Genomic DNA, 24,845 nt, shown 5'->3' with positions numbered 1-24,845 from the left:
CTCCTTGAGGGAAGAATAAAATAAAATTGAAACAGCTAGATAGAAAATCCCCCTTTAAGGAAGGGTAAGGTAATATACTTATACACATAGTAAGTGATAGTAGATAAGTAATTTGCATAGCTGGAAATTTTTGTTTGTTTATATTAATAAATGTACTGTCAATACTGCTTACAGAAAGCCAGACTACAGGCATGACAATATTTTTCTAAACCAGAATCTGATTAGGAACTTGGACATAAAGTTTTAAAATGCAGAAGCTCCTCTTTAAAAAAAAAAATCTCATTCTTGTCATTTTCCTATTATGAATCTTTTCTTGCAGGACATTTTGTTTGTTTTGTCTGATTTTGCATGTTATTGTGGAAAGCGATCTTCCTTTTTACATCAGCTCTGATAACATAATCAATATCAGAGACTATAAGATGAGCAGCATTACATCAGAGCAAGAGTCCATAGAGTCCACCATCTTGTTTCTAGCAGTGCACAGCCAGGGCAAGAGAACAACCATCTTTCTACATGTCCTTATCATCTGGTTTTCACAAGTATTCTGCCTCATATAGTTCTGATAAATCTCTGTTGATAAATTTCTGCTCCATGGATTTTTTATGTGGAACACATCTACTGCCATGTTCCCTGTAATGGAAATATTGGACATGACACCCATTGTTCTGCCCCAGGGAGCACACCAGCAGATTGAAGTGGTGGTGGTGGCTTCAGATCAGTGAACCCCAGCACTGAGCCCCGCCCAGTGCTCTGATGCCACCACCACAGCCCATCTTCTGAGGCTGGTCCCACTCTCAGGAGAGTGGAACCAGCCTTGGAAGACAGGAGGCAGAGCTGGTGGCAGCAGAGCAGTGAGGCCCAGCTCTGAGGCCCTGCTCAGTGGTCTGCCATGGTGCCACCAGAGCCCCAAAGGAGCCCTGCAGCTGCCAGCCTTGGGGCAGCCACCTGAGGTGGCAGAGGACCGCATAACACAGCAGCCCTCCTGCTGCAAGAAGTAAGAAGGGGGAAGGGAAAGGGGAGTTGGGGGGGAGAGTCTGTGTGTGTATGTGTGTCTGAGAGAGAGGGAGGGGGGAGAAACCAGGGAGGACATTGAGGAAGCTGAAGGTAAGTGGGGCGAGACCAGGAGGGAGTGGGGGGAAGGAGTCTGTATCTGCATGTGTATATGTCTATGACAGAGAGAAAGGGATTCAGGACATAGGATCCCCAAAGCAGACTGTCACTAGTTTTTTTTAATCCTTAAAAGACATCTAAGCTAGTGAACACTATCACATCTTATGGCAGTTTGGTATATTTTCATGAAATATTGGTAACTAATTTTACTCCATTCTGAACATTCTGACAATTCAATTATCTGTATGATTCTGAGAGCTACAGTTATGGGAGGATTGCTCTCTCTCTCTTTCTCTGCAAGTATGTTGATACCAAAGCACATTGATATCAATGCTACCTTGCTTTGAGCTGCACAGAGTTACTAACTGTGATTCAGTCATCTGACTAACCCAGTTCTTAACTCTCCTAAAGTTTTGAGATGGGGACTGAGAGACCCATTATTGTACGTGATAAACACCTGTACAGCAGAAAGAGAAGCCCCAATTATTCTCAATAAAGAGAACAGACTGATGAAAGAACATGCAATTTAATTGCTAAAGGTAGTCTCAAGCCCAGTGGGGAAAAGTTACAGCTCTCCCACCTGTTTTGAATGATATTTGTCTGTAGGTGTTACAGAAAGGACTGGGCTGGAGCCACTAGTGAAACTGATCTCATCATTTACTTTGGTCCTGACAATGGGTCTCTGGTTTTGGCTTTCTGAACATTTGTATATCTAAGCCTCCTCCAGCAGTGAGAGTGCTCTGAAAGGGAAACATCACCTTATCCAATGCCCATAACATTCTCTTCACACAAAGAGAATGCATTCTAGCATTCTTTACCATATACCTTATTGCTTTTGTAAACTTACCTAACGTTAGTTGGGTGACATACACAATTACTTCCACACCAGGCTTCAACTCAAATTGTACGAGGTTCTGGTTTAAAGCATTGAAGAGGATTTCAACTGCCTGAGAAAATAATTGAAGAAACTTAGTAAACATCACTGTTAAAACTGTATGTCAAAAAGTATTGCTACATAATCATAGGAACTTTTATTTTAAAAATATCAACATGTGAAGCTATTGTTTCTTGAAATATCTCCCAGCTAGGTCTATACACTTCTGAAGATGGTGTTTCCATCTCTCTAATCCTTCCTCAAAGAATTCTGCACTTACACCATGTCAAAATGTCTGCTTTAGCATCTTTGAGGAACTCAAATTGTATTTGAAATGATCTTTGAGGTTTGGGAACAAAAAGTCGGAAGGAGTAAGATTAGGACTAGAGGGTGGATGAAGTAAGGTTTCCCAATGAAATTCTTGTAGTACCCTTTCTACCCTTGAAGAATGAGCAGATGCATTGTCATGATGGAAAACACAACTTTCCTGGCCTTTTTCTCACCAAAGCCCTCATGATTATCCTGCATCCTTCAAAAATAATTTTGTTTCTTAATCTAAAGTATTGTTTAGATTAAACATATGCATGTATGAACTGGAACCTCAGTAGCAATACTTTTTGACACCCTTGTAAATGTATTCTCACATATACATAGCCAGATGATTTATATCACACTTCATACAAAGAAAGATGCATTTTTTTCATAAAAGGATGCCAAAGATATTCTTACTTTGATGATACAGCCAGGTATTACTAGCTTAATTCCCAAATTAAGGCAAAACAAAATGGATAAGATTATTTTTTTAATCTATTTTTGATATCTTTTTTGATCAGTGGCCATTAGTTTAAGGTCACTACTTCAAAGCTGGAAGAAGTCTTGCTCAATGGATGATTGCCCTGACTCCCCCCAGAAAGATTCTCCAGATGTTTGGAAGCAGTGATGGTTTGGCTCAAGCAAAGGTGACTGAAACTCAACCCCTCCAAGATGGAGGTCCTGTAGTTTGGTAGGAAGGGGGCAGACTTGGAATTGTGCTTACCCACCGTGGATGGGGTACAATTGAGAACTTCACCCTCTTCCAGGAACTTGAGGGTGATTCTAGATGCCTCCTTGTCAATAGAGTCCCAGGTCACTAGAGTAGCTCAACTGGCCTTTTTCCACCTTCACAGGCATGGCTACTACTGCTCTCTCTGTCCCAAAATCATCTGGCCATAGTGATCCATGCAACAGTCATATCTAGACTAGGCTTCTGTAATTCACTCCACATGGGCCTTCCCTTGTCCTTGACCCAGAAACTTCAGCTAGGACAGAATGTAGCTGCTAGAGTTCTCACTAGAACACCATGGAGAGCCCATATCCAGCTGGTGCTGAGATAGCTGCATTGGTTACCAGTTGAATACTGGATCAAGTTCAAGGTTTTGGTTTTGATCTTCAAGGCTGTTCACAGTTTGGGCCCAATGTAGGGACATATGCTCGGTGGGCACAAACTGGTTAGAGATCCCTGGCCCTCATTAAGTTTGCCTGGCCCTGGCCCCTGCCTGCTGGAATGAGCTCTCAGAAGAGCTGAAGGCCATGATGGAACTTTTTCAGCTCCACAGGACCTGTAAGATGGAGCTATTCCACCAGGCATTTGGCTGAGGCCAAGTAAGAGAGATCTGGCCCCACCTCCAGTATACTGCCTTTGGTTACTTCACCCTGGGGTGCACACAGTCGTAACTGACAGCTTGGTTTGGGGAGTGGTTTTGGAGAGTGGGGGGGGGGGTTGGAGAAGGTTTTTAGTTGTATGTTTTATTATGGCTGGTTTTGTATTTATTCACTACTGTGAGCTGCCGCAAACTAGTGGTCAAGGAGCAATGGCATAAAATTAAATAAATAGTTAGGTCTTGTCGGGGAAGCCTCCATCTTCCATTACAAACTGTCTACCTGCTATTTGGAGGTAATAATAATATAGGGTTTCTCTTCAGATTGCTTAAATCTTTTTATAGGGTTGTAGTAAGCTTTACCAAAAGGTTCTGCAGACATAAAAGGCTAAGTATCATTACTGAACTTATATCTTCAGTTTAAATGAAAAACCATCAACAAGAGGAAGATTTTTTAGGGAATTGTTTTCATTTCCCCACAGGATCACCAACAAGGGCTTCAGAACTGATTAACTGATTTAATCGGTGTTTAAATTCTTAATGGAAGCTTTAGCAAGCTTGGGCTATTGTTCTCTAATCTTGCCATACTATCAGTGCTGCTATTGATCACTGTAATTACCTATTTATTTAAGGGAATGGATACTGGACTTTCCAAATACATCTGCCCTCTATATCCTCACTCGGTATGTGACCTATGCAGAGTTACTCTAACCTACTCTAAGGCCATTGATTTAAATGGGTTGCACCATAAAAGGATCTTCAAGGAACTTTGAAATAGACTTAGTGGCCTGCAGGGCCAAACTTGGGACGGTGTGGGAAAGGTGAGAGAAGATTTGCACGGAGGGATCAGTTTCAATTGGCAAAACTATATACTCTGCTTCTGCAGGCCAGATTTTTTTAAAAAAATAAAAAGATAAGTGCTAATAAAATCATGAGAAGGAGAAGACTGCTTTGATTAGCAAAAACATGTAGAAGTGGAGGAGTTAAAATTCTTCTGCTCTCACCCTGTACAACCCACTCTGAATTAGGTTGCTGTGGGGCTAATATTTTTCTTTTTAAAAAATGCTAGAAATAAGAAGAATTGGTTTATATACCCCACTTCACTACCCAAAGTTGTCTCAAAACAGCTTACAATTGCCTTTCTTTCCACTCCCCACAATAGACACCCTGTGAGGTAGGTGGGGCTGAGAGAACTCTGAGAATTCCATGAGAACAGCACTATCAGGACTGTTATGAGCCCAAGGTCATCCAGCTGGATTCATGTGGAGGATTGGGGAATCAAACCTGGCTCATCTGATAAGAAGTCATCACTCTTAACCACTATACCAAGGTGGCTCTCTACACCAAGCTGATCCACTGATAGAGCTGTGTCTCATCTAGCATAAATCACAACCATATGACAAGTGTGCTTGTATGATATGTCCGGTTCTGATATAGGTTTGTCCCACTAATAGGTTTTAACTTGGTAAATTAGGGTATATCTAACAACATAATATGTGCATTATTTCTAAGTCTGTAGTACTTGGTAGTTCATAACTATGAATAGACATGCTTTAGATTGTGCTGCATAGTTGCAAATCAATGCAAACTTATTTGGTGTAAGCCTCACTTATTATAGTAGGATGTATTTTCAAGTAAATATTAATCAAATCAGGTGGCATGGTGTCTTGGAAAAATTACACACAAAGATTAATTCTGAGCTTCTGCTAGAAGTCAAGATTATATGAAGCACACACAGAGACACAATAAAGAGTGCCAACTTGCCTTTCTCCTCTCTTACACTGCAGCAATCTTTACTCCCCAAAACCATGGTTTTTGGGTTGATGGTTCAGAAGAAACAGTACAGAGCAGTGATCTGCAACCTTTTTCAGGTTGCGGCCATTTGCCAATGGGTGGGGAGAGAGGGCAGCCCCGCACAAACGCACATGAGCAGACTTGCTGCGCATGTGTGTTTCCGCCCAACGGGGGCACAAACATGCATGCGCAGCAGTTTCATGTATGTGCGCATGAGCGGGGCTGCTGCGCATGCATGTTTGTGCTCCTGTCTGGGGTGCAAATGCACATGCCGTGGTGGCTCTGCGCATGTGTGCATGCCTGCAACAGCCACGTGTGCGCATTTGCGCCTCAGTTGGGCACAAACGTGCATGCGCGGCAGGTCCGCAGATGTGCATCTGTGCCGCTGGCATGGTGGCGGCCATGCTTCCCTCCCCCCCCTCCCGCAACAAGAAGCTTGCTTGGCTGGCTGCAGACTGGGGGTTGGGGACCACTGGTATAGAGGACAAACTCCTCTTCTGCTGATGGAATATTCATACCATTGGAGGAATTGCTGTTGCTCTGATGGAACACCACCTTCCCAGATAGGAAGGGAGAACAAGGGATCTGTCCTTTTACCAAAGACTGGAAACTTTGGTAAGTGTAGTGAAGGAGAGGAAGAGTTGGTTTTTATATTCCACTTTTCTCTACCATAAGGAGTCTCAAAGCAGCTTACAATCTCTTCCCATCCTCTTCCTACAACAGTCACTTTGTGAGGCAGGTGGGCTAAAAGATTTCTTAAAGAACTATGACTGGCCCAAGGTCACAGAACATATTGTGTGAAGGAATGTGAAGGAATGGGGAATAATTGCTCCTAACCACTATACTGTACTGGCTCTCATTGTCCTCCACTGAATCTGAAAGACCTAATTAAAGAAATCTTCCTTTTGTTAAAGAGAATACAGACATGGTAGGCCTAGTGGAATACTAAAGCAGCAAGCAGAAGATGGATCCTGCCTATGCAGGGGAGAAAAGATTTCTTCACTGTGTCAAAGAAGCTTGAAACTGAAACAGAAGCCTTTATGGCTCAGGCTGAAAGGCTGCTGCTTCCCTCTCTTAGCCTCTTGAAAGAAGTTGCCACAGGCTTCAAAACAGGGCTCCTCATCTGTCATGCACCCTTGAACTAGCATGAGTTCACGTAGCATTAGTATATGTATTATTGTTGTTGCTATTATTATTGTTGTTGTTGTTGTTATTATTGAATTAAATTTCTGTCTTGCTCTAGGATTAAATTTGAAACTTCCTCCATAACACCATGTAGTACCATCTGACAAAAACATATCCTCATGTACGCCAAAACAAATAAAATCCATATTGTCTTGGGTTTCATCATCCAACCTTAATAAGAAAATCCTGCAGCTGAAGTCTGATGAATGTCCAGGAAAACAGAATTCATGGCTGAGGGGCAATAATTGGGGAGGGGTATGCCCTCAGTTTTTTTATGCTACATATTATAGTGGGAATATAAATAAGGAATTTAGACAATTCAGACCATGCATGAGAAATTATAGACAATGCATATTGTCTGTTACCGTTGTACCTATAGTCAGTATGTCGGTTTGCAACCCATCTATTTACATGCCTAAGAACTGAATCATCAACTTGTCAGGATTGTAGAATCTCTATCATAAATTAGCTTGAGTTCCTCCATGTCAGTTATATTGTTTTATATTGCTTGGCGCCTGCTTGCTCCAGGTCCGGCATCTTTGCTAGCCATAAAAGTGAATAGTTTGTTATGTTAAACTTATCTCATGTTGTGGGCTCTCGGGATTGTTGTCACCTCCTCAAGGTTGTGAGAATGTATTCCTGTTTTTCTTACACATATGTCTTTTCTCTTGTCTCCCCTCCCTTGGGAACTGTCAAGTTTTGGGCGGGAGAATTGTATTGATAAGCAGAGGCAAATCTGAACTCTGGTCAGATTTGACTTTTCAGTCCTTAGCGTATAGTACTTTTCCAATAAAGCTTTCTTTAATTAAGAAGCCTGTTGTGAGTTTTCTGTACGTTTGACACAACTAAAAGGAGCCCCCCACCAAGGATAGGTATGAAAGGATACTATAGAAGGGGTCCCTTCTGAGGGGACATTCCCCCTTTCTTCAGCATGGTGGCCTGTGTCTTCTTGACCCTCATGCTACCTGACAGTGGCAGGGCTGCCATTCGTGGAGTGAGGAACAAGTCCCAAAACGTCTCATGTGTGTGCCTAACTGATTTTCTCTGCTTCTCTGGGTCAGTTACCGTGGCCTTAAGGTTGGAAACCCATTCCCAGAAAACCAAGAGCTCCTTGCACTAAACAAACACCCATAATTTCTGACCAGCTGTCATACATGCTGCACTTAGAACATACACTGGATAACCCTCCCAATCCCCTGCTGGCATTCAACATTCATAATTGCTTTTTTAAATCTCCCTTTTTGATAAATTTCCTATTTATGTAGATCTGTTTGTGGAAAGGGTGCTTGGTCTTTTAGGGATGTGGAGAGACTAGTGCTGTAGCTTCCTCACTCTGAAGTAAAGCTTCCTCACACATCTGCTAACCATACCTGTTTATTCCCTTGTTCTAGGCACTTTGGCGCTAAAATGTTGACTGCTGCCTTGCAGAGCTGAAGGCCTACTCATAAGAACCCTAAATAAATCGCTTAGGCCAAACTTCCCTACCCACTGGAGTTAATCACACTGATTGGGAGCTAATCAGTAAAGGAGGATGTATCAGTCAGCCTCTGCTTGATTAACATTAGGTGCTGCTGAAAGAGAGCTGCTTGAACAATAACTCTTCTCCTTCCCAGGCTGTCTGTTACTTAAAATGATGATAATAATTTAATTTCAAATGTTAATTTAGTTATTTTACGCTTAAAGTGGGCTACAGCTGAATTACCTCAGCAGTTATAGAAGACATCCAGCTTTTTTTTTTTTTTTGGCAGGGGGAAAAAAACAACCACTTTTTAAAAGACTGTGAGAATCTTTACACTGCTCAGCGGGAGTGGTTTAAATAAAACGCTAAGGGCTATGTGAAAGAGATCGGTCCGGGATGGGGGGGCAACGATTGGCCCCTTGCCCCCGAACTGACAAGCAGAGGGCTTTGTGCCAGCTGATTCGGTCATCCGCTTGTCAGCCCGCCACCTGAACCCCCCCCCAACCTAGCCCGCCTTCGGATGCCACGCACCATTTTGCACCTGGCAGACGACAAGGCAGGTAGGCAGCCGCTTGCCCTATCCTGTCATGCGGCCTTGGGAGCAGCGGGCCTGCCGTGCACTGCTCACAGGTACATTTTGCCTCCCCCACCTCCTTACCTGCCCCTCCCCACTACACTCTGCCCCCGCAGCTTCACTCCCGCCCTCTGCCCCCACTTTCTGGCCCCCCACCCTGCACACGCACACACACGCACCCTGCACACACACTCTTCCGCAGCGACCCAACCTGCTACCGTGCTCTGCTGCCGCTCCACCACTGCTTCCCCACCCCCCAACCACTGAGCCACCGACCCAGCCACTGCATGCTTCCACCGCCCACCCCCAAGTCACCACTGCACTCCCCCCGCTCCTCCACATATTCACCCACCCACCCACCGCACACTTCTGCCACCTCCTGAGTCACCCCCACCCTCCCCTTGCACATTCCCCCACCCACCCTCTTCCACCTCCCGTCCCCACATGAGTCGCCCTCCGAACCATGGCCGCTTTCCCCACCCCAAACACCTACACACCCTCCCCTCTCTACCCCACGATCTTACCCAGCCACCCCCTTCTCAACTGCCCCCCTCATGACTCCCCCCCAACCACCCCGTGGACCATCCATGCACCATCCTCCTTCCCCCCTTTCCCATCCCATTCCATCTACCTCCCTGCCTTCCTTCCTTCCTTCCTTCCTTCCTTCCTTCCTTCCTTCCTTCCTTCCTTCCTTCCTTCCTTCCTTCCTTCCTTCCTTCCTTCCTTCCTTCCTTCCTTCCTCTAATTCTCTATCTACTTCCTGCCTCTCTCTCTCTCCCTCTCACTTGCTCTCTTTGGCCCTTCCTGACTTTATGCTTTTCTACTTTTCTCCCTTCCTTTCTTTCTCCCTTCACCCACCCCTTGCCCTCCTTCCTCACTCCTAACCCTCCTCTCTTCTACCTTCCTTTACTACATTCTTCCCCCCATCCACTAGCGCCCGCTGTATTTTATATACAGTGGGCTTATTTTCTAGTTAATTTTATATTTTACATCTAGTTTAAAAAGGGACCCTCTGTTTTTAAGTGCTAGCTGTATTTAAACCCTAGCTACAGTTTGTTTTGTTTTCCTTTTTCTATTATAAAAACCTACCTAAGGTTTAGCATTCTCAGTGAACTCGCTATCCTTACCCTCTGATGTTACTACTTTAATATATAGGTGTGATAAAGTTTTAAAGTGATATTAGAGAGTAAGCTAGCCCTTTGACTTTAGCTTTAATCCTTGTATTTTGTTTGACCTTCTCTCTAACCCTTACCATAATGCAGTAAAACTAACCTGTTCAGAACTAAAATTAGCTATACACGGGTAGCTTAATATCATAACAGAACTAAAATTAGAACTAGACCAGAAAATTAACTAAAATTAGCTACACCTGAATATTTTGAGAAGCTACAACACTGAGAAGTGACAAAATGTTGGTACCTAAAGATATTTTTAACTATTTGCCCTCCTTACTATTTTAATCCTTTAATCACTTTCCCTATATTGAATTTATATTTAAGCTTATGTGTATATATACACACAGAGAGACATATATCTATACAAGAAGTTTAGCAACTGAGCAAGGAGAGGATGTATCTCCCTCTGTCTCCACACAAACATACACAAACATACCCCTCCCTTGCTTGTCTGCTAAACTTACCTGTTTATTCTCTTTAGCACCACCACTGTAAAGAATCTACTGAAGTCAAAGCAGTGATATAATTAAAATGGAAATCTCTTCATTTATTAATATTGTGTGAAAATGGGGGAAAGTCTTTGCGTAGTATAACACCCACAAGTATTTGCCTTGGCTTACCTGTTCCAAGTCATCTTCACTACCTTTCTTTCTCTCTGACATGTTTTGATGGGGGAGGATGAACAACTCAGCAGCAGTAGGCAAACCAGGGAATACTGCTACAAGAACTTGTTCTTCAGGGATACCAGTCACCTAAAGAAAATGATGAGATGGATGAATAGTAATAGGATGGAAAAAGAGGAAAAACCCTTCTTGATCATAGCACCAAAACTTTGGAACTGCCTCCTCAAGGAGGTTCATCTGTCTCCTCCTGTCATTGTCTTCTGCCAGTCAGGCCCATTATGCATGAGCCTTAAGGCCCGCACTGGCGGCAGCAGCGCTTCGGGTTAAAATCACTGAGAATGCATGCTGTCACCGGAAGTGCAGGCACCTCCCGGGCCCAGGCTCCGGAAGACCCAAGTTAAGCGAATGCGGGATCTTCTGGAGCTTCCCGGGTAAGCCGGGACTGTGGTGGCCTGGCACTGTGCACTGTGCCGGGGTTGTTGGGCCGCCCAGCCTCAACCTGCAGTGTCCCTTTTAGGGACACCGCTTGCCCCTGCGGGCTCCATGGTGGCATGGAGCTGGCAGGGGAGACCTCCTGCCCCCCCGCTCCCCCGGCCCCTCCCCACCTCCCCTGCCCACGCCACTGCACTTACCTCGGCCAGGCCTCCTAGCCCTGGCGTAAAGCGCACGCGCTATGCTGGGGCAACCCAGCATGCCCCGCTCCCGCACGTTCACGGAAAATGTGCCCCACCGCAATGGCATGGTGCCAGCGCACAGAATCTGGCGCCATGCATAAAGGGCCTCAGTGAGGACTTTTTTGTTTCATTTTACACCCAGTAATTTCTTATTGGCTTTCCTCCCTGGTTGTGTTTGTGTTTTTTGTTCGTTTGCATATATAAAAATTTTTATTGTATTGTTAAACATTTTATAGATACATCTTAAATGTTGATTTAGTGTTTTAAATGTTTTAATTCATTGATGTTAGCTGCCTTGGGGATCCTATTTGGATGGAAAAGCAGCATTTAAATATTTTAGATAAACAATAAAATAAACATTTGGATTCCTTGTTTATCTTTGTGTCCAATTCCAACATGTAAAAGAGTGGAAAATTCCATTAAGCATTGCCTCCAACTCTATATATCACAGCTCAAATAAAAAATTGGGGGGTGGGGAGTATCCAAAATGTATGGTGTATACTGCTCCTTATCTTTCATAAATCAGGCACCCAACATGTCCACTTGAACCATAAAACTTATTTCAAATATTCTTAAATGGACATGTTTACTTGGATAGATGAAAGTTTCTACTTCAAGAGAATTAGTTTAATTTCTTACACTGGAAGAGAACTTACAGTTTAATGCAATTACCAAACTAGCTACTCAATGGAAACATTAAAAGAAAATCATTTGACCTGATAAGATTTGAATGATTTCAAATTTCTCATCTCTGCTATTTAGACTAAAAATCTGCTTGTTTTATTCCTCCCTTATGCAACTCAGATATATTTTCTTGTTCCTCACACAGAATTTTCCCATAATATAAACACATTTTAATGTTATTTGTAAAATAATAAATCACCACTATGCATTATTCTGTGTAACACATGCTGTATAAATTACATTTAAAAGCCATATATCATGTGAAATCAAACCGACAAAAAGCAGTGGAAAGCACATACCCAAAACCAAAATACAGACACACATACACAAACAAATGAAATAAAGAATATTCCTTACAAATAGCAAATTTGATGGTCCAAGCCCATTGGTAGGGCAGAGATATGAGACCATCCACAGATATGTTCAATAATTTTGCACACTACAACGTGAAGAAAAATATCAGTTTGCAAATTTAAAAAAAAGCCATGGTCCTGGACTAATCAAGGGCTATTTTTGCAGTGGGAGTAGGAGGTATGTTGTGGTAGCTAAACAGCAATGAATGATGTGGACACAGCTGGGGGCATCTCCTGGAATCTGATAACTCTTACCCCAGCATCATATTAGCTGCTGGATATTTTACATGCTGGGCCGGGCAGGCCAGGGGAGGAACCCCTATATCAGGGAGCCCTCCCCAGATCTAGCCCTTCCCTTTTATAGCCACATGGCTGTTAGATGCCTTCAGTACACTTTTTCCCCATTCCCCCTCCCTTGATTCTTCTGGTATTGCAGAGTGTTAGTCTTGCTTGTTTTCTCTTTACCTGTCACAGCTTTGAGCAGTTTTAGACACTGGTACAGATCCATTTGTGGAGAGGTCTACATCCCCCAAGGTGGGAATTCCCTTAAGGGGACTTGGGGGTGGAGCCAGTAAGTAGCATACTCAACTTGTGTGCTTTAACTTGGCTCCACTCACAGGTGGCAAAAAACCAAGCAGAGATATATGCCCATGTGGGTCCACTTAACTTACCATCCCTGGCCTACCTCCAGCTGGTAGGTTGGGAAATGGTTTCATTGACAAGCAGGCAGAATGTCCAATGCCTGGATCCATGTCCTATGCCACACTAACGTGTCTGTTACTGTAATCAATAACACTGTGGCGTGTTTCACTCCAACATGTTTTTGTATGCTGCCTGTTCTTTTGCCCTTCACCTGTCCTGAGGACTTCACAGCCTATTAAATCTGGTCTATGAGCATGTCCACTCAGAATAATTCATGAGAGCAACACCATGCTAGTTTTCTGAGCATTTAATTGAAAATAAAATTATAGCTTTTGTTAGAAATTTGATTTTTATGTTGACATTAATTTTTACATTTTTATACTGCGTAATATGTATGAAACTTAGAAATGGAATAATTAAAAGGCGAATCAGTCAAATGGGCATAGTTTAGGCCCATGTGGATTTTCATCATACAGTAAATGCAAAATGTCGTACTTTTGTTTGGTGTAGTGGTGTAGTGTAGTGGTTAGGAGTGTAGGAGTGTAGTGGTTAGGAGTGCGGACTTTTAATCTGGCATGCCAGGTTCGATTCTGCGCTCCCCCACATGCAACCAGCTGGCTGACCTTGGGCTCGCCACGGCACTGATAAAACTGTTCTGACCGGGCAGTGATATCAGGGTTCTCTCAGCCTCACCTACCCCACAGGGTGTCTGTTGTGGGGAGAGGAATGGGAATGTGACTGTAAGCCACTTTGAGCCTCCTTCAGGTAGGGAAAAGCGGCATATAAGAACCATCTCTTCTTCTTCTTGATGGGGGAGGAATTCAGGGAATTCATCCTGTTTTAATTCTTGCAGTGTAGCCTGTTTGATGTATTGTTCCTGTTTACTTTCTTTCTCTGTGAACTGCAGTGAGCCTTAGGGGAGGGTAGTATACAAATGTGAGATAGACAGACAGACAGACAGACAGACAGACAGACAAGGTGGATTCTCTAGAGCAGTGGTCTGCAACCTTTTCTAGGCTGCGGACTAGTGGTGGTGGGAGGGCGATCGTCCAGCCGCGTATGACATGCATGCGCGGACGGGTCACACATGCGCGTTTGCACCATGCACAGCCGCAAACGCGCCTGCGCAACCCAGCCACGCCTGCACGGGGGTGCCGCAAATGCACGTTTGAGGCTGCACATGGCGCAAACACATATGCATGGCCAGGTGCAGCCCTGCGGAGGCAGGGAGCCGCAGCCCAGTGCCAGGGCCTTCGCGGCCCGGCACCGGGCCGCAGCCCGGTGGTTGGGGACCACCGCTCTAGAGTTTTTGAAAAGAAACTACAGATTAGCATTTTAGAAAAGAATATAAGGGCGAGATCATTAGACAGTTTTTCATAAATTGTATAGCCTGTGTTGTCCAGGCAAAATGTTGACTTAAAATAAGGAAAACTGCCTTGAGCCAAAGGAAAAATAAATAAATCACAAATGTAAGTGCCCTGCACAATCTCAGATATACTGAAAAGTTCTGGAAATATTTCTAAAATGTCTGTTTATTGATGTATCAGATTTTTATTCCACTGTTTTTATAAGATTATGTGTGCTTGTGTATCGAGTCATAGCTAACTTATGATGGCAACCCCTCATAATGTTTTCAAGGCAAGAGATGAATGGGGTGGTTTGCCATTGCCTTCCACTGTGTATTGACTCTGGACTTCTTTGGTGGTCTCCCATCCAAAGAAGTACTTAAGTACAAGCTAAAGATTCACAAAACTTCAACACAGCTAAGTAATAACTAGGGTATAGTCTGCATGGGTTGTTTTACCCAGTTCCGGTACAAATGAATCCCTCCCATCTACACTGAATTTGATTTGCATTTTTATTTTAGGCGCTTTAAATTTTCCCTCTGCAACAAGCATGGTTGATTCACGGTGATCCTACTTTTCACCCGCAATATCCTGAATATAAGCCTTGATATTTGAAAAAACAGCATCAGGAAGACTGAAGCTCTCTGCTCTTTGTGAACTTGCAGCCATGAGGCTGTAGCAAAGAAATCTTCCCTGACTGGCCAGGGCATCAGTTCAAAGGCTTCCTAGTTCCCGGTTGCAAGGATTGTCTTAAAGTGACTGCGCTCCAGATCTCTAACTTAGCAGAAAATTTGCCTCTTGGATTTTTCCCCTCTTCTCTGCTGTCTCCAATCCTCTCTCTCTCTCCCCGCCCCCCATTCTGAGTTTCCCCAATTGAGTGCAGAACACTTTCTGTTTCAATGGGGTGGGAGGGGGATAGAGGAAGACCCAAGTTCAAATCAATCTGAATTCAGCAGGATGCACAATGGGATAAACAAAGTAAGTGCAGAATCAGCCTAGGGCTGACTATACATAGTTTCTAAAACCTAGCAAGTTCAGGCTGACTTGGATCATCCAGGATACCATAAGGAAATTATACCAGTATACATTTTACCTTTCATTTTGTCCTCACAACTCTGTTAAGTAGATTAGATTGAGAGAATCTGACTGCCCGAGACCATCAATTGAGCTTTATGGCTGAAAGGGCATTGGATCCCAGGGGTAGAGATGGACATGAACCCAAAAATGTGGTTTAGTTTATGGTTTGTGGCATACCCAGTTCACAAACCATCGTCATAAACCTTTATCCCCAAAAGAACCAGTTCAGTTAATGAGGTTCATTACCTGGTAAACCTCCCCCACCAGTGATCCAAAGACACCACATTCACAGGGGATATTTGGTTGACTGTCTTCTACCTGATCTCCAAATCTTATGAGAATAGAATTTACGGGGTCTGAATTATGGCCCTCCAGAAAGGTGCCCCCCAAGAGTGGGATATAAATATAAATAATAAATAAATAAAGTACTTTGGGGGAAAATGATCACCTGAGACAGCAAAGTAACAGGGGAACTCCCTGGATGTTCCTCTACATGCTCTCCAAGTTCCACCCCCTCCATGTTACTTTGAAGTTTTGTGAATATTTAGATTAAGCAGAGACAGTCTGTCTTGAAATGTATCAATTCATGAACTGCCATGAACAGCTGTAAAGTTTATGGAAAGTTTGTTCTGGTTGACCAGTCATGAACTTCACTTTACCAACAGCCTGTTCAAGAAGCAGATATGGTCATACTCCTTATAATGAACACCTTTGTTCTTGTCAGTTGAGACAATGACCCATGTTCTCTTTTATTGCCCTAAACATTAATCTGTCCACATGAAATATTTTACTCTGCTGCTGAAAACAAAACCTTTGAGTTATTAATCCACTATCTCCTGGAAGACATACATACTAAAATTTCTTATCCTTATTGTATGAATTAACTTTTTGTATCTGATTTGTGCTGAACCATCTTTCTTAATTTTGTTTTTATGATGCCATTAAAAGTATTTTGAGTTTTGAGATCTTCATTTGGTGAACCACAGATTGCCCCAAATTTGTCACAAACTTTTGTTCATGAGCCAGCTTGTACTCATCTTTACACAGTGGTCCCCTATCATAGTCTGACACTGCTAACCATTTCATTAAACCAGCCTTTATCAACTGGTTTACTGTTGAGAAACCATTGAAACATTCTTCAGGCTTTGAGAACCCCCAGAAGTCGTGTGATCATGCAGAATATGGTATACACACCCGCCTGGGGTCCTTCCCCTTCCCACTCACTCCAGGCCTATCACTGGCCATGTTTTTTTTAACATAACCATATATGGTCATATCACCCAATATATGTTTAACAATTTTTTTTACAAAAAAATAAATAACTCCCACCCATTCAGGAAACTCTTCCAAGGCCATCAAGAAACCCCAGGGTTTCAAAAGAGAGTATGCATTACACTGTCACTCCAATTTACTATCTCTAGAATGAGCCAGCTTGGTGTAGAAGTTAAGAGTGACAACCTCTGGTTTGGAGAGCTGGGTTTGATTCCCCAATCCTCCATAGCCAGATGGATGACCTTGGGCAAGTCATGGTTCTATTTGAGCTATTCTCAAAGAGCAGTTCTGTCAGAGAGCTTTCAGCCCCACCTACATCATATCTGTTGTGGGGAGAGAAAGGGGAGGCAATTGTAAGCCACTTTGTGACTCCTTCGGGTAGTAAAAAAATCAGGATATAAAAACCAACTTTAAAAAATAATGGTAATAAAGGTAGTTTGTTATCCAGTACACTAGAAAATGAATGAGATGAAAACTGAAAATTTTGTATGCTATCAAGAAGTTAGAAAATTTCCTTGGTCTATATTATTATTATTATTATTATTATTATTAGTAGTAGTAGTAGTAGTAGTAGTAGTAGTAGTAGTAGTAGTAGTAGTAGTAGTAGTATATTTGTTTCCTGCCACTCCCTTACGGCTTGTGGCGGTTTACAGTGTCTTAAAATCCCCATTAAAACCCCCATTAAAAGACATAAACATTACCGACATGGCGGAGATCAGTGAACAAAACTACTGGCGGGTAGAGTGGACGTCCTGATGATGTTTAATTCAGATCCCAGATCCCAGGGGGGGCGTAGATCAATCTTAACAGCCGCAGCCTCAACCATAAACCTGGCGGAAGAGCTCCGTTTTGCAGGCCCTGTGGAACATTGAAAGATCCCGCAGGGCCCGCAGCTCTCCTGGAAGCTTGTTCCACAAGGTTGGGGCCAGGACCGAAAAGGCCCTGGCCCTGGTCGAGGCCAGGCATGCTTCTCTAGGGCCAGGAATGACCAGCAGATTTTCACCCACAGAGCGCAAAGCCCTGCGGGGGGCATAGGGTGATAGGCGGTCCCTCAGGTATGTGGGTGCCAACCCGCGTAAAGCCTTGAAGGTTAAAACCAAAACCTTGAACCGGATCCGGACAGCAATTGGCAACCAATGCAGCTGCCTCAGCACTGGCTGGATGTGGGCCTTCCAAAATGTGCCAGTGAGGATCCTAGCAGCTGCGTTTTGCAATAGCTGGAGTTTCCGGATCAAGGACAAGGGAAGGCCCACATAGAGCGAGTTACAGAAATCTATTCTGGAGGTGACCGTTGTATGGATCACTGTGGCTAAGTGTTCGGGGGGACAGGTAGGGTGCTAGTAGTCGGGCCTGGCCGGCTACTTTCTTGACCTGCGTCTCCAAAGTCAGGGAGGCGTCAATGGTCACACCCAAGTTCCTGGCCTGGGACGTGATGGTAAATTGCGTCACTGCCAGGGTGGATAGGCGCACTTCCTGGTCCCGCCCTCTACATCCCAGCCACAGGACATCCATCTTGGAGGGGTTGAGTTTCAGGCGACTGTGCTCGAACCATTCCGTCACCGCTTCCAAACATCTGGCGAATGGTTCCAGGGAGGGAGTCCGGGTGGCGGTCCATGAGGAGATAGAGCTGGGTGTCATCAGCGTACTGGTGACAACCCAGCCCAAAACTCCGTACCAGCTGGACTGCAGGGAATGAAGTAAATGTGACCGGATCTTCTTGACTAACAATTCAGGGCTTTGACAAATAAACCAACAATATTAAGATAATTGCATGGTTTTCTCCAAAAAACAGAGGTCCATGATAATTTCCTTTCTGGAATTGTTCTGCCACACCTTATTCAGAACTTAAGAAAATAATCCACATTATTCAATTGGACATAGTGCTCACCTGTACCAGAGCTCTCTTGATGACTCTGCTGATGTCCTCTCTCCACTCAGGGATATCAGGGTTGTGATAATCCAAATTAGGGGAGAATGATAATAACTGAGACTGGAAATATTCTGTCAAAAGAAAGCCAAAGTCAAAGTCCACCCTAACCATCCAATTCCTTTAATATAGGAAAATTGCCACACCATTTTTATGGCATTCTGTGTGTAGCCATAGAATGACAAGCTGAATGAGATATTTTCAGACATTCAAAATACATTTTAAAATATCTAGTGCACTGGAACATTCAGAGATAGGGATGGGGGGGGGGAATCTTTCAACCACTCATGTCCTGCAAAAAATCTGATTTTCAAAATTAATTTTCCTGTGATGAAAATATCTATTTGGGGAATATTAGACCTGGTATGTTAGACATCAGCTCTGTCATATAAAGTTTCAAACACCTGTCTAATGTAAATGAATCAAGGGAAATGTAACCTACATTTACATTTAACTTTCCAAGATCAGTGGATCAAATTTTTTATATCTATCTGGTTGTAAAAGATGCATTTCATCCAGAATGTGAAATGTTAGGTTAAATTCACAAAACAACAAAAGAGGAAAACAATTTAAATAATTGGCAATTTACAACTCTGTAATGGTAGACAGGATACATGTCACCCTATTTAAACCCCAATGAATTAAAAAAAATTACGGTGGACCTCCAATTGGTCTTCTGCTGATACAGTAAAAATTGAAAGGAAAGTCTGAGACTGAAGTAAGTGGGGAAAAAGGGAAGCAGTATAACACATTGTATCAAAGAAGCAAGGAGACAGATGATTAGATTCCTTTTTATAAAGGACTTTTAGCCCATCTTACAACATTTTGTATCAGAAAATCAACTACAGGGAAGGCAGGAAGAAAAGAACAAACAGGAAGCAAGTAAAATGAGCACTCCAGACTTCTTTCATAGTGTGAAATTTGTTGCTTGCTTGATACTCTGATCTTTGGCCTTTTTCAATACACCAACACTACCCAGCAATCAGACCATGATTGAAACAAAACAGAAACTTGTGCTTGGAGCCTGGTTTGTTCTAAGACAGTTGGCATGCTCTGTGCTCCATTAAGAAAATCCTCACAATAAGTAATCTGTTTTCCAAAAGCAGGAATTATCTATTTGTTAGCCCCATGTGCAGCTATGAGTGGTTAATGCATAACAAATCAGACACCAATTGTGCTAATGACAGGCGAATCAGGGTATTGCAATTCATGAGGCACTCAGAAATTACTTCCTAATTAACTTACAGCAGGGAGGCAAGGCTAATTTCAATGGTAAGGCACTTCTGAAATCACAGAGCTGGACTTTTTCTCTGGCCAATGACAAAATATCTTGGCCTTTGGGCAGAATGTCTTTTTCAACATTAGTAAAGCACCTGTTAGTAAAATATACTGTGAGTCTTTTCACCTATCCTTGATTATTGTCTTCCTACTTTTAAAAAATGAGAGCTCTGTATCCTCTGATTGCCCACCTATTTCAATGTCATTTATGTCATAGCAGAGCTTTCAACACTGGGATGTTGTAGTCTTTTTGGGTTTTATTCTCACAGAGAAGCTGGTCAGGCTGGGACCAGAGATGGTGAGTGGTAGGGCTGCCAGATCATGGGAGACTTCAGCATGGTCCTTGGAGAATTTTGCTAATTTAGACCTATTTATCATTACAAGTATGCCACAGGCTTTGAAATGACATCTTACTGATAAAAGTCAGTCAAGAAGTTTTGAAGTTCTTGCCATCAGAAATGGACAGAAAACCATCTGATTGATGGAAGATGGAAAATGTCACCTCTCTTTAGAGTCTCCCCCTAAACTTAGCCCTTAAAGCAATATATCAGACTGTACCAGATGTATGGTACAGTTTGGAGAAGAGAAGAAATGTAGGAGAATAAAGGAAAACACCAGGATGTGTCATGTAGCAAAACTTCCCTTTTTTAAAAATTTGGAGATTTATAACAACATTTCTTATTTGTGGCTTCTGATCTGGAAACTAATTCAAACACAGTAAGTGATAATAGTGCACCCCTTATCAACAGCTGCCAGCACAAGGAACACCAATCATACTTTTTTGATATTTCCACATCCAGAAAGGGCTCCTCAAAAAGCACTTCATACTTATTCACCACCCCATGAAATCATAATTAATTCACAGAGTGATATTTCGATTGATACAGCTTCATAGTTTCAAATGAAATAAAACCATCTTTTGATAGCTATCAAAAGTAAACAACTCCTGAACTTTGGATTTCAGAATCTGAAATGTCACAGTCTTTCAGCCCTCATATCTAGCCATTTTAAAACATGATATAATGTTGTAATGATCCAGTTTGGATGATCCTTTATCCACTTACCATGCACAGCAATATCCTTGGTGTCCTGGATGAGAATGCTACCAGCTGAGACCTGAACTGTGATGGTGTTCATCCCTTCAGTAGTAAATGTATAAGAGATACTGCTATCCAAGGTGATGAATGGCTGCAAAAATCAAACACAACCAGCATCAACCCATATGCTGTTCTACATCAACTTTAAATGTATAGAATATAGAAAAATAGAATTTATATAGAGATGTACATTTACATACACATGGTCATTGGATGAATTTATAAAACTAATGAAAGCTGTTAGGCCACGTACTGTGCCATGCTTACTTTCTGGGAGGATTAACTGGTAGCAAGTGGCTGGACTGGATACTCAAATTTAGAGGATGTTAGCCAGACACCAAGTACCCACTCTGATCCTTCCACTCTTTCCCCCCCTCCCCAAACAAAGTGATTGCCATGGTCCAGGTCAACCTGAGATTTTCAGTTGACATAGTTAGTGTCCTGCTGAAAAATTCTTACGTAAAATACAACAGTTAGGCAGAAGTAATAAATGAACTTGCTATTGTTGCCTCGTGATTAACAACTACTCCTTCTAGGTCAGCTTTGGGCATGTTACTAGTGGCTTTGTCTTCTAGGGGGCGCTAACACACATGCACAGAGTTGCTGCGCAGGCACATTTTCACCAGCAGGGGCGCAAATGTGCATGCGCAGCAGCTCTGCGCGTGGACATTTGCGTCGCCGGCATGCTGGGGGCCGCGCCTGCCTCTTCCCCTCCCTCTCGCAGTGAGAAGCTAGCCGGGCCTGGTGAGCTTCTCGCTGCGAGTGGGAAGGCAGGCGCGGCTGACGGCGGCCCGGTACCAGGCTGCAGACCGGGAGTTGACAACCCCTGTTCTAGAGGATATATAGAAACCATCTGTGATGATTAGAGATGAGAAAATTGTCACAATGCCTTCAGGAATGAGGGTGACTCTGCTAATGGCCATTTCCATTTTTCACCTCCACTTAACCATTTTTCCCTTCAAGTTTCATGCTACTCTTGAAGATAATTTCAGGTGACACACAGAGCTCGGCACTTTCCATGGTGACTCAACTGCATAGGCAGTCACTGTCATGGAATGGCCTGTATATTGACTTTCAATTTAGCCTTTATTTGAAATAGTAAAATTAAAAAAAACAACTCTGAATCAACAATTTAATGCTCTCCTCTGTTTGGAAGTTTAACTTCAATTATTTACTACATTCTACTGGATGGTCCTTATGGCTCCCTGCTGTTCCTTCAGAAGTTTATATAAACCATGACATGGTTATCTGTAACGGTTTTGTGACAAATTGTGGCAGTCTCTATTCTTCAGAATACCCGAGTTGTGTTTTTAATAGGAACTAACTGCTTATTGGTTGTGTTAGGTATACATGGAATCATATAAGAGGTGGCCTCTTCCAGATGAAGGATAACAGAAGGTATGTATCTGGGTGAAGAAAGAGCAAATCTGTGTTTGTTTTCAAGGATTCTAAATTATACTACAATATAGATGATACTACTATAGATGTATAGAGTTCTATAGCAAATCAAAGGCAATTTGCCATAATAATGGATTATAAGACAATGAGATACAGACAATCAGTTCATGCTGCCAATGTAAAACTATTGCTTCTTCTCTAGAACTAAAGTATTATGACATACAAAAAGCACTTGTTAACAAAACTGGGTTGTTGTTTTAAGTAAATAAATAAATGGCTCAACTTTTTGAAAAAGAAAAAAAGAGAAAGAACAACATGAAACATTCACTATGGCAGGGCAGGCTCAGTATCCACTGACATCAAGAGTAGAACAGAGTAGACAGAAAGAGCAAAACAGGAGAAGAAAGTTGTGTTTGTCCTGGGAAGGAAAATTTTAAGTATTTACCCCCTGGCAAGGTGAAAATGAAGATAGGAAGTTGTGTTTTGCACTTTGCATAGAGAAATACATTTTAATTGATAAAAAGATGGTCAAAGAAAAGCTTTAAAATGGTGCAAATGAAGTGTATAGCATATGTCATACTGATGTAGAAACACAATCTGAATTCTAGTATAGGGGAAGGAACCCAATCCCAAGAACCCAATTAAGGCCCCCTAAAAAAGTACAGACTTATATTTACATGCATTTAAGGCATATCCCACGAGCTTGTTCCCAAGTATCATAAATGTATACATTTGCTTGTTTGCCTTCATGACTTTCCTCTTTTGTTTTTGTAAGCCCTGGTTAGTTATGGTCTTGCATCACTGGTTTGGCTCACGTCCAAGAGGGGACAATCTGCAAATGATTTCATATACTTTATATAAGTTGGTCATTTGGGTGACCTGAAAGACCATGAGTGTATGGTTGCCTTTTCTGCTTTTCACTGTATATCCCACCTTTACCTCCCAAAAGCAGGGGGCCAAAAGCAGCTTAAATCATTCTCCTGTCTTCCATTTTATCCTTCTAATAACCCTGTGAGGTATAGATATAGAAAGAGGTATTTTAGATTGAGAGTGTGTGACCAGACCAAGGTCATCCAGAAAGATTCCATGACATAGTGGTTATTTGAATGTGGATTTGAACCAGTTCTTTCATGCCCCACTGTACCAACATTAGTCTTCAGACTGCCACCTAGTAGGTGTTCCGTTTCTAAAGGTTGCTCACCTGCCATCAACCACAACCCATTTTTCCTCATTTTACCTCCTACTCTGTGAAATAGGTTCCATGTGGAGTGACAGGAACATTGCCATTAAAGATTTTCAGTAGGGTCCCCAAGGCTGTCTTATATACCTGGACTTTTATGGGGTATAGACAGCAGACATCTTGTTGGGGAAATGGAACATTTAATGGTTTATTCTATCAAAATATAATGTTTAAATGGTGACACACAAGTTGCCTTGAGACCCAAAATATAACATTTTAATTATACAGAATATAAATATTTTAAAATAAATAAAATAAGCTCTTTAATAGTGAACTAAATTTCTCTAAGCCAAGTGAGAACAGGTGACATTTTAATTTTTTTTTAAATCATTGTATTTTGTAGGGTGGATATCCTATTTTCATGATTGTTATTATCGTCATAGACTCATAGAATCATAGAATCATAGAGTTGGAAGGGGCCATACAGGCCATCTAGTCCAACCCCCTGCTCTACGCAGGATCAGTCCTAAGCATCCTAGAGCATCCAAGAAAAGTGTGTATCCAATCTTTGCTTGAAGACTGCCAGTGAGGGGGAGCTCACCACCTCCTTAGGCAGCCTATTCCACTGCTGAACTACTCTGACTGTGAAATTTTTTTCCTGATATCAATCCTATATCGTTGTATTGTACTTGTGGTTTAAACCCATTACTGCGTGTCCTCTCCTCTGCAGCCAATGAAATCAGCATCCTGCCCTCCCCCAATTGACAACCTTTCAAATACTTAAAGAGGGCTATCATGTCCCCTCTCAACCTCCTTTTCTCCAGGCTGAACATTCCCATCATGACTCTTTCATCTTCATTGTTCAGTTTTAAAATTCAGCTAGTTCTTTAGATTTAATTCAAGCACTGAGGTCTGGACACTAGCTCTAAATTAAATCAAGGAGTTTAAGGTTCATTTGTTCAAAACCCATTAGACAGTCAGACACATTTATTAAACTGGACCTGTGTTAATCCAAGCAAATTGGCCTTTAGGTGTATTGCTAAAGCAGTGGACCAAGACTTCACTACAATAGCTCTATCTAGAAAAAGAAATTAGAGTCCCTGTGTAAGATGTGTAGAAAATAGAATTGTATACTGCAGCAGTATCCTTCAAGCACAGATGTTATGAGTACAAACAGCTTAAAATGACATGGCTTTCTCCAACAATCTTTATTATTATTATTTTTTTTTGCATTCATTGCATCAGGAGTTTGAAGATTCACATCAAAATCAGCTTCAGATGTATAGTGATTTCAGTTAACAGCTAGCAGGGCAATGAAGTAATGATTCTTGTCCTTACACAGTTTGTTGATTTTTAGCATGCAACAGTCATTCAGACATGCTGCGATACGGTTCAGCCTTTTATCTAAGACACAACTTGGGGAAGCAGATTCCATGTTATCTCATGACAGCTAAGGCAGAGCTAAATCAGGAAAGCCCTTCTTTGC

The 24,845-nt window shown here is 42.3% G+C and overlaps 1 protein-coding gene across 4 annotated transcripts in view; it reads right to left on the bottom strand.

Annotated features, from left to right (window-relative positions):
• Window positions 1-24,845, bottom strand: part of SORCS3 (sortilin related VPS10 domain containing receptor 3) — a 563,192-nt gene that overhangs the window by 29,537 nt on the left and 508,810 nt on the right. For all 4 annotated transcript variants that reach the window (XR_013233573.1, XM_077349660.1, XM_077349662.1 and 1 more), the window contains exons 21-24: window positions 20,749-20,872; window positions 18,368-18,480; window positions 10,429-10,560; window positions 1,958-2,057 (exon numbers count right to left, since the gene is read on the bottom strand). Coding sequence is in view for 3 of the 4 variants with exons in the window: in XM_077349660.1 (XP_077205775.1) it covers window positions 1,958-2,057; window positions 10,429-10,560; window positions 18,368-18,480; window positions 20,749-20,872 (469 nt within the window). In the remaining variant the exon portion in view is untranslated. The remainder of the gene's footprint in view (window positions 1-1,957; window positions 2,058-10,428; window positions 10,561-18,367; window positions 18,481-20,748; window positions 20,873-24,845) is intronic.

This window comes from Paroedura picta, chromosome 8 (assembly GCF_049243985.1).
Source record: "Paroedura picta isolate Pp20150507F chromosome 8, Ppicta_v3.0, whole genome shotgun sequence".
NCBI lineage: Eukaryota > Metazoa > Chordata > Lepidosauria > Squamata > Gekkonidae > Paroedura > Paroedura picta.
The sequence above is the reverse complement of the archived record's forward strand: the minus strand, read 5'-3'. Positions and strand labels throughout refer to the sequence as shown.